General features: G+C 42.9%; 1 protein-coding gene across 1 annotated transcript; it reads left to right on the top strand.

Annotated features, from left to right (window-relative positions):
• The first annotated feature begins 3049 nt into the window (after positions 1 to 3049).
• Positions 3050 to 9696, top strand: nr1d2a (nuclear receptor subfamily 1, group D, member 2a). The gene is made up of 9 exons (XM_046833988.1): positions 3050 to 3423; positions 5968 to 6189; positions 6831 to 6919; positions 7001 to 7145; positions 7521 to 7808; positions 8014 to 8204; positions 8312 to 8497; positions 8589 to 8799; positions 8929 to 9696. Exons 1-9 carry the CDS (start codon positions 3405 to 3407, stop codon positions 9123 to 9125), a joined length of 1548 nt encoding a protein of 515 aa, XP_046689944.1. The 5' UTR covers positions 3050 to 3404; the 3' UTR covers positions 9126 to 9696.
• Positions 9697 to 9923: the final 227 nt, after the last annotated feature.

Below are 9923 nucleotides of genomic sequence, written 5' to 3'. Positions count from 1 at the left end.
ACAATGCAGTGTTCATTACAGTCACAAGTTCTTTAGCCTTTCCAGCACCCAGCTGCCACTGTTGGGCACTTAAACAAGGCCCTAAACCCCCTGTGCTCTGACCCCAGCTTCATAACTTCACATGTGACAAGTACAGAATAAAGCACCTTTCTTTCTTCTCAACTACACATTTTTCAAATGGATCAGATTTCAAAGTATGAGCTTTCGTGTTTGCGCTGCCATCAAACATCTTGTAGATCGTTATCTAGCCCAGTAATGCTAGAATTCTCATTATCCCATTTGTTCAGGTTTGTTGACATTATGGCCTTAGGAACTGCACTGTAAGTAGCGATAAACAACAGTACCATTTGTACTATTTAGCCGTAACTAATCCAAAAATACTTTGTAGGCTCTTTACTAAATATATTCCAATGCTAGGTCCCTAGGTCAAGGGCTAAACATACCATCTGCTAGGGGGAGGTGAGCACAGGAAGTAAGAGATGAAGAGGTGGGTCTTTAGCTGTAAAGCTGTGTGTGATGAGAGGTGGGAGATCAGTTTTTAGCTTTGCAGGTGAGCATCAGGGGTTTGAATCTTAAGTTAGAGGAAGGTGGGGTGGGAAAACATGGGGAGATGGAAAACAAGTCCGGCAGCTGCTTAATGGATCAGTTGCAAATATCGGACGGCGTGCCAGGAACGAGTTGCAGTAGTTCAATGTTAAAATGACAAGGACCTCATCAACCATCTAAGTGACTGAAATAGTGCCAGACGTTCTGGATGATGTTCAACAGAAATCAGAACAAATATGAGGTGTATACATTGCTAAGTATCACATAAACACCAGCAATACTTATAGTTTTATGGGTTTTTTTTCCTAAAGGAAGCTTCCCAAATCGTATACTTATGCACACCTCTGCTAAGTTTTGTAGTATACCTATCAATGTGTGTGTTTCCATGGAAAATACTGACAAGATTTCTGACAAGAGTGGAGGGACAACTAGATGAGAACATTTTTTTTTTTTTTGATTGTGTGAGCAAAATTTGCCTCCAATGCTCACTGAGGTCATGTTGGCCACAGAAGTTTACAGTGTGTATAGAAACAACTTTTGTTTCTGTTTAGTCAAGTCAAGAAGCTTTTATTGTCATTTCAACCATATATTGTTGAATTGAGAAAACGTTGCTCCAGAAATCTGGTGCTACATTTAACAACATAAGGACGAGTAAGTGTCCTCGCCACATAAAGTGCAACCTGGTGTAAACAATGCAAGACAGACAGTGCAAAGACAACAGAAGACACAGAATAAAGCACAGAGTCAGGGAAGGTACAGTGTTCCTGAAGCAGGGAGGGTTAAGAGCCTTGCATAAGGACTCAATAGTGGCAATGCTCGAGCTTAACACCCCCCTGACCTTCTGACCAGTAAATTAGAGCCTCCACTGACACACTTCCATTTGATACTATCCTTCTTAAATATAAATATGCTTGATTCTATTCGAATTGCTGACTTACGTTTTTAATATATTTTTATACCATGAATGTGTAATACATTTTTATTACACATTTTTATTTTTTTTATTAAACTTTGTTTTTAGCAGAGCTGAAGATGTTAAGGTTTTCGAGTTTATTAGAGCGACAGCGCATGTTAGACGTTTTGGTGACAAGGTGAGGGAGGTGAGATTGAGATGGTTTGGACATGTGCAGAGGAGAGACATGAGTTATATTGGTAGAAGAATGCTGAGGATGGAGCCACCAGGAAGGAGGAAAAGAGGAAGACCGAAGAGGAGGTTCATGGATGTGGTGAGGGTAGTTGGTGTGAAAGAGGCAGATGTAAAGGACAGGGTGGTATGGAGACGGATGATCCGCTGTGGCGACCCCTAATAGGAGCAGCCGAAAGACAAAGAAGAAGAAGAATGTGTAATAAATTATCACCAATAGTCTCTTTCCTTAATTTCATAGTATTTCCCTAGGCGTGTCTGTTAACATTAAAGTTTCTGTCCAATCAGATTTCAGCTGTCACATCACGTGTTGCCAGCATCAAAATAATCTGACCTACAGGCCTCCAGGGTCAGCACTGCTGGCACTTATAGTTTAAAGTATATGCTGCTTGAAGCTGTCGCTTTAACCAATCAGATTGCGAGTTTGCAACCCTGAGGGAGGCCATCTAGCAGGTGTCCAATAACATCAGCATTTTTTACTTTGATTGGATGGTCAGAGAGCACGCGGGTCAAAAGCATGCAAATCGCATCTGTTGCAAAATGCACAAGCTGAAATATAATCATGTAGATTCAATAGCTGTTTTTTTTTTCATTCTACAATGACTGGACAGAGAAGAGGAATTAGATTTTGGTTGTAGATACATTTCCAAGGACATTTTTGAGAAAAGTTAGAAATCATGAGAAAAGAAACCCCATGGAAAACCATAAATCCCGGTGGTCGCTTTATAAGGTTGATATCGAAGTTTCTGCTAGAGATGATGTATAAGAACATTTTGAGAGGAATAAAGGATATAAGAAACCCCTGACTTCTAACTTGCCGCAACACCCGCGACCATATTTGTGTCCTTTTCTCTTTTAAAAGTAGTTGAAAAGAAGGTTTTGGGCTCATGATCATATTATGAGAATCAGTGTTTTTTGTAACATTAGATTCTTTTTTACATAAGTTGATTAAGCAAAAGTCTTGTGACAAAGATTTTAATAGGAACGTAATTTGGATACTTAATTACATATAAAGGCAAATACTTTTATACTTTTACTCAACTTCTACCTAGTGTATCTCTATGTTTATTTAAGTACACGGTTTGTGTTTTGTGTCCATCACTGGTTAATATATAAAAAGAAATCTGTACACCGCCATTGAAACTCTCCTGAGGGAACGCGCGTCCTCGCGCTTGCAGTGACGTCGCTAGATTGCGCCTCCTGTAGCCCCGCCCCCTCCCGCTCTGTGGAAACTGTGTCACTGGGTTAAAGTGAGTGTAGCGCGCGCGGTCAGGGGGAGGGGGGTAGGGAGCGGTATGAGTGGGGGGGAGAGGGAGGGGAAGGAGGAGAGGAAGGAGGGGGGGCGGAGAAATGGCCCATAGCAACAAACCTCAGAACATTCAGTTCTCCTGAGCAGCAGCAGCAGCAGCAGAGGCACATCCAGACCTTGCAGGACTACAGCTTCTCCACAAGAACAGCAACAGCGCTCCTCACACGAGCGGCTGGACTGTGTGTTTTTTATTGTTATTATTAGTATACATATATATTTATTTATTTCGCTAGTCAGGAGCTTCCTGAGGAGATTCCCCGGATATCTCTGGCGTGACATGACCTGTCTCAGTCCAATCTTGCGATTCTGAGGACTTTCTTCTTCTTCTTCTTCTCCTTCGGATTCGAGGTTAGGTGCCAAAACCATTCATTCAAGAAACGCGTTATCAAAACGGAGAAGAGGAAAATGGGATCAAGAAAACCAGGTAAAAAATCATTCCATTCCAAATAGGCATGTTTTTTATTAATAAAGCGAGATGTTTTCTTTTTAACGCGTTTGATTCGTGACATTTTTACACGTTTTGGTGTGCGTGTGAGGGGTGTGTATGGAGACACACAGAGAGCGTGTTTATGTGCTTGTACTCTTCTCACTCCGGCTCACATGGCTTTCCCCGCCTGCCCATGTGCCCGTGTGTACGCCAGTCGGCCTTCCCTTGCCTCTGATTGGTCGAGTGCTCCGGTGACGTAGCTCATTGCATAATTCGGAGCGGAGCGTCTCCGCAGCAGCATGTGAGCTTGGTGCCGTGACCTAGATTTTTTTCTTTTTTTTTCTTTTCCGGGGCCCGGGTGCATATCACTCTCAGCTCCCTACCTAGGCGCACTCCCTCGGCTAAAATGGAAACAGCGCGATAAGGCGATCCGACAGTTCAGACACTGGCGCTCAGGGACTGAAGTAGCCAGGGGGCTGCGTAAGATGTTTAAGGGCATTCGGATGGCGTTTGGGACGCGGCCCAGGCCAGTAAGCTCCAGACACGTGTGGGTGGGTGGTTGTGGGAATCCTCTGTCACGCAGGATTAGGTAACCTGTTCTTGTCTATTGGAGAGAGAGTGTATGTGTGTGTGTGTTTGTGTGTGTGAATGCTAATGTAATTTAATAGGATCCACTTTACTAGATAGATAGATAGATAGATAGATAGATAGATAGATAGATAGATAGATAGATAGATAGACATTGAGGTGATAGATAGATAGATAGATAGATAGATAGATAGATAGATAGATAGATAGATAGATAGACATTGAGGTGATAGATAGATAGATAGATAGATAGACAGACATTGAGATAGATAGATAGATAGATAGATAGATAGATAGATAGATAGATAGATAGATAGATAGATGGATAGACATTGAGGTGTTAGATAAATAGATAGATAGATAGATAGATAGATAGATAGATAGATAGATAGATAGATAGATAGATAGATAGACATTGAGGTGTTAGATAGATAGATAGATAGATATATAGATAGATAGATATATAGATAGATAGATAGATAGATAGATAGATAGATAGATAGATAGATAGATAGATAGACATTGAGGTGTTAGATAGATAGATAGATAGATAGACAGACAGACAGACAGACAGACATTGAGGTGATAGATAGATAGATAGATAGATAGACAGATAGATAGATAGACATTGAGGTGTTAGATAGATAGACAGATAGACAGACAGACAGACATTGAGGTGATAGATAGATAGATAGACAGACAGACAGACAGACATTGAGGTGATAGATAGACAGACAGACAGACAGATATTGAGGTGATAGATAGACAGACAGACAGACAGACAGATATTGAGGTGATAGATCTTCTAGGTTAGTTGTACATCTAGTATTTTTTTACGCATTGATTTTATTGAACTTTGACTCGTAGAGATAAAGACAATCGTGGCTGCTATGGATTTAAGACGTGTCATCAGTTAAAATTTTCCAATACAGACCATAATATTTGAATGTTCCTAAGATGATGTAATTTGACTCAATCTGCACCTCAGTAGTGGTGTTTTTTTTTCTTTCTTTTTTTTCTTTAAAGCTTTGTTTCACATCTAAAGCACATTATTCACCAAGTACTATGAATTATTCAGTAACTGCGGAGCAACGCATGTGAAAACCGTGTAATTTAGGGAGTGAGGAACATACATGTGGCGGGAGTCCGAGGGGTTTAGTGCTGACCTTTGTATGGATTTGCTGTTATTTACGCTCAGGCTGTAACCTTTTTTGCATTCCTTAATTGGGACGTGGAAGAATGAGAAACGGGCCAAAGAGCCACACTTGCACCTTTGACCCCCAGATATCAATTTTACCCTAGTGGGATAAAACCAACCAATGCAGCAATCTGCTCACCTGCTGACTTGTATGTACTTCAGACAGGAAATGGAATATTGCACAGCTAGCTATGTCATTGGTATTAATGTTCGCTTTTGTACAGCGTTCTGGTGTCGGCCTGTACTCGGACTGTGTATGATTAAAAAAATAAAAATAAATAAATGTATGGACAGGCATAACATTATGACCACCATTGTGTTGGTCCTCCTTTTGCTGCCAAAACAGTTCTGACCCCTCGAGCTTTAACAACATGAACCTCTTCAGTAATTTGAGCTGAAGGAGATCGTCTGTCGGACCACACAAGCCAGCCTTTGCCCCTCACGTGTATTAATGAGCCTGGTTCACCAGTGTTCCCTCCTTGGGGCACTTTTAGATACACAAGAGCTGCAGTTTTGGAGATGCTCTGACCCAGACGTCTAGACGTCACAATTTGTCAAACTCGCTCAAATCCTTACTGTTCACTTGCTGCCAGGTATATCCCACCCACTAATGGTAAAGAGTTAGTGTTATTCACTTCACCTGTTATAATGTGATCATGTTATTCCTGATTGGTTTTACTTGTGTCTCTGTGAAACGTGCCATTGATCCCGGCAATTATATTACTACAAGTCTCCTACTTTTCTTCTTTTTACAGCGGGTGTGATAGCGTACATCTGCTCTTCCGGCTCAGCCCTCAGCCCCAAATCCTGCTTGAGTGACAGCTCCAGTGTCCACTCACAGCCCTCAACCCTGCCTCCTTCAACAACTCAGAACCTAAAGATGGAAATGCCCAGCGCCAGGCCTCTCGGGGTCCCCAAACCCGCCAGCTCTCGCATGCCTGCATCGGAGAAGAACTCAACCAAGAGCAGCATAACGAGTAAGTCATGTTTTTTTTTTTTGTTGAAGTGACTTGTTATTGTCAGTTTTTCTCCACCAACACACACAAAGACCACACCTCTTTCAGTATGACTGACAAAGGCACCTTCCAGAGTGACTGTCAAAAGGTCATACCTCTAATCCTATGACTGTTCAACCGACTTTATACTGCCCTCGTTTTTCCTTATACACACAGTTCAGTGTCAATGTTCACACTAGGAGTTTTTGACTAACATATCACTATTTTAAGGGGATTTTATTAAAAACGATTATTAGAGGATATTTAGCTGAGTGTGTTAATGTGCCGAACAACTGACTCCCAAAATTTGTTTATATTCTTTATATTCTTTGTGGTGGTCAGTTCACAGTAGTGATGGAGATTAAACTTTTCCAATAAGTTCAAATTGATTTTGTTCCTATTATGCGCATAGTTTACCTTTTTTTTTCATATTTTAAGTCAAATTCTTCTATTTAATTAGTCAATTAGTGTAATAAGACACTTTGGCTGTTACCAAACAACAATTTTTGAATTGTATATTTTATTACCTGATTTTGAGAAAAAATATCGTAAAAATATCGTTATTACGACTTTATCGTAAACGCTATATATCTCATGCCACCTATTTGTGTTTCCGCGTGCAGAGCTGAATGGAATGGTGCTGCTGTGTAAAGTATGCGGCGACGTGGCTTCGGGATTCCATTACGGCGTTCACGCCTGCGAAGGCTGCAAGGTAAGAACGCACCCTAACCAATGCAGTGTCTCTGAATGTTTAGCGAACCGTTCGATTAATGCGCCTACCGAACTTTTTCAGGGTTTTTTTCGGAGGAGCATTCAGCAGAATATCCAGTACAAGAAGTGCATGAAGTCCGAAAACTGCACCATCATGCGCATCAACCGAAACCGCTGCCAGCAGTGCCGATTCAAGAAGTGCCTAGCAGTCGGGATGTCACGGGACGGTGAGCACTTTTTTTTTTCTTTTCTGAAATTTCAAATGCACATGACGGGACGGAAAAAACACTCGGGAAACTAATGCGTGATACGTAGAGCTGGCGTTTAAATGAAATATGTACCTGAATAAATAGTGAATAAACATGGGCAGGAAAGTTCTATTGAAATTATGCAAATGAGCTACGTTTTGGAAAATCACGCTGATGATAATTTCCTGCTCGGGTTTCCACTGTGTCACGTTAGATTTATATAATAATGTTAGTTATTACATAACTGTGCATACCTTCCCTGTAATGTCACTCCCTCACCTAATCATTAGCGCTCTTCCGCTGTTACATAACAAGTGAAAACCTCACCGATAAATTCCAATTCTCTTCCGGCAGCCGTGCGATTCGGACGCATCCCGAAGCGCGAGAAGCAGCGCATGCTCCTGGAAATGCAGAACGCCATGAACAGCGTGATGAGCGGCGCGCAGCTGCACCAGGTGCTCCGGGACTCAAGCTCCTGCTCTCCGTCGTCTTCTTCGTCCTCTCCTTCGCCGCCGTCCTCGCCGCAGTGCTCTCAGGACTCCGAGTCAGTAGTGCCCATGGACACTATGAGCTTGGGGTCTTCGGACAGCGGCGAGGAGGATTCAGCGCCTCAGCCGGACGGATTTCATCTAACGCAATCAGGTGTGTTGAATCACGGAGGTTAGATTAGCAGTGGTTATGTTTGACACATTTTGTATCAGGGGGTCCCTGCCCCATTTCTTTTGGGGGTCCTTGACCTAAAAAACATTGAAGACAACTGCTATAAACTATAATTTAATAAAATGCTAAAGGTTGTCTAGGAATTTTTTCTGAAATGCAATGTTAAAAATTTGTTTTTCTCCATCAGGGGGCACTCTTTCACTGGGCCTCTCAGAACGACTGAGCAACGGCAACGTGACGAGCTCGCCTTGTGAAAGTCGGCAGCAAATCACTATCAGGTACCACAGCAGCGCTCAGCCCGACAACGCCTCCTACTGCCACTACAGCAGACCCAATCTGAACGAGCTCACGGGAACATCAGCTAACCGAAGGCACCTGGTGAGCATCCATTGCCTTGCCTAAGAACACTAAAGCTTGACAGTAAAGCACGGTGGTGTAAGCATCACCCTGACCGCCTTTATAAAAACGATTTCCATGTCCTCCAGGTATGCCCCATGTACACTTCCCCCATAGTGGACCCATCCAAGTCGAGCCACGAGATATGGGAGGAGTTCTCCATGAGCTTCACGCCTGCCGTGCGAGAGGTGGTGGAGTTCGCCCGACAGATCCCCGGCTTTCGCGAGCTCTCGCAGCACGACCAGGTCAGCCTGCTGAAGGCGGGAACGTTCGAGGTACAGAGCACACACCGAGCACCGTCCTCACGAACGCAGGTCACCACGTGCCATGTCTTAACCGTAAATCTGCTCCCCGTTGCGTTCGCAGGTGCTGATGGTGCGCTTCTCCTCACTGTTCGACGTCAAGCAGCGCACGGTGAGCTTTCTGAGCGGGCGGAGCTACAGCGTGGAGGCTCTGCGGTCCATGGGTGCCGGAGAACTGCTCTCTTCCATGTTCGACTTCAGCGAGAAGCTCATGGCGCTGCAGCTCAGCCCCGAGGAGATCAGCCTCTTCACTGCGCTCGTTCTCGTCTCTGCTGGTACGAAATTCCTTTACGAAGTCTGCATATTTGAGTCTGAAACATGTGTAGGAAACCTTTAGCTCAAACACTAAAGAATCAGCTGCATGGTTTTTTTATTAAGTCTAACACCACACTCCTTGTTCGCAGATCGCACCGGGATCGAAGACGTGAGCTCAGTAGAAGCTCTGCAGGAGAACCTGATCAGAGCTTTGAGGAACCTGATCATGAGAAACCACTCAAACGAGGCTGCCATCTTCACCAAGCTGCTCCTGAAGCTCCCGGAGCTTCGTTCCCTCAACAACATGCACTCGGAGGAGCTTCTCTCCTTCAAGGTCCACCCTTAAAAGGAACCTGCTCTGCTCTCTCGGACCAGAACGGGCCGTGTGACCGGGCTGTACATTTCCTTCCTGAATGTATTTAACACAAAAGATTTATTATTACTATTATTATTATTACTATTACTATTACTGCTATGTCAAAAAAAAGATCTAGGAACTATGGAAGTCCAGAGAAGTGATGTATTCTTTTTTTTCTTCTGTCCCATTATGTACTGATCTACCACAAGTATAATAAGATAAACGGGTTGCCAGATTGGGGTGATTTCAGTTTAAACCCTTTAAGACCCTGAAGAACATTAAGGTTACATCTGCATGCTATTAGAAGATGATGTTTCAAAGAAATCGACTCAAAGAAAACAGTCAACATTCGGGTGGGATCATTTATACATTGTTATTAGATTGTGATTATTTTCCTATTAAATCTGTCTTTAAGTGTTTTATTCTTTACAACAAGGACAGAAAAAAAAACAATCAGCATCTCAGCTCTGGACTTCTGTAAGAAAATGAATGCTGTATTTTTTTTTTTGTGTACGTATATAATATATACAGTATATAAAACCGTCTAAAGTGAATTGCACACACGTTGTGGACTTGACGATGTGGACGGCGCAGGTGAGACCGAGCCGGAGGTCACTGCTGTAATCTTCTCCCCGTGACGGCGACCAGGTCCTGCGCTTGCTTCTCTGCACTATTCTCTGCACACTTGATCAAAGTGGAACTGTATCGAAGTTTTGGAAACGTGCAATCGGTGCTAATGCATGACCGTGTTATTTGAGTAGTTTTAATGTGGTATCCTGTCCAAAA

The sequence above is a fragment of the Silurus meridionalis genome, chromosome 21 (genome assembly GCF_014805685.1).
Source record: "Silurus meridionalis isolate SWU-2019-XX chromosome 21, ASM1480568v1, whole genome shotgun sequence".
NCBI lineage: Eukaryota > Metazoa > Chordata > Actinopteri > Siluriformes > Siluridae > Silurus > Silurus meridionalis.
The sequence above is the reverse complement of the archived record's forward strand: the minus strand, read 5'-3'. Positions and strand labels throughout refer to the sequence as shown.

Coding starts and splice junctions, on each gene's coding strand:
- nr1d2a (XM_046833988.1), top strand. Junction 6,190..6,830: donor AACCAAGAGCAGCATAACGA/GTAAGTCATGTT, acceptor TTCCGCGTGCAG/AGCTGAATGGAATGGTGCTG. Junction 8,205..8,311: donor CAGCTAACCGAAGGCACCTG/GTGAGCATCCAT, acceptor CATGTCCTCCAG/GTATGCCCCATGTACACTTC.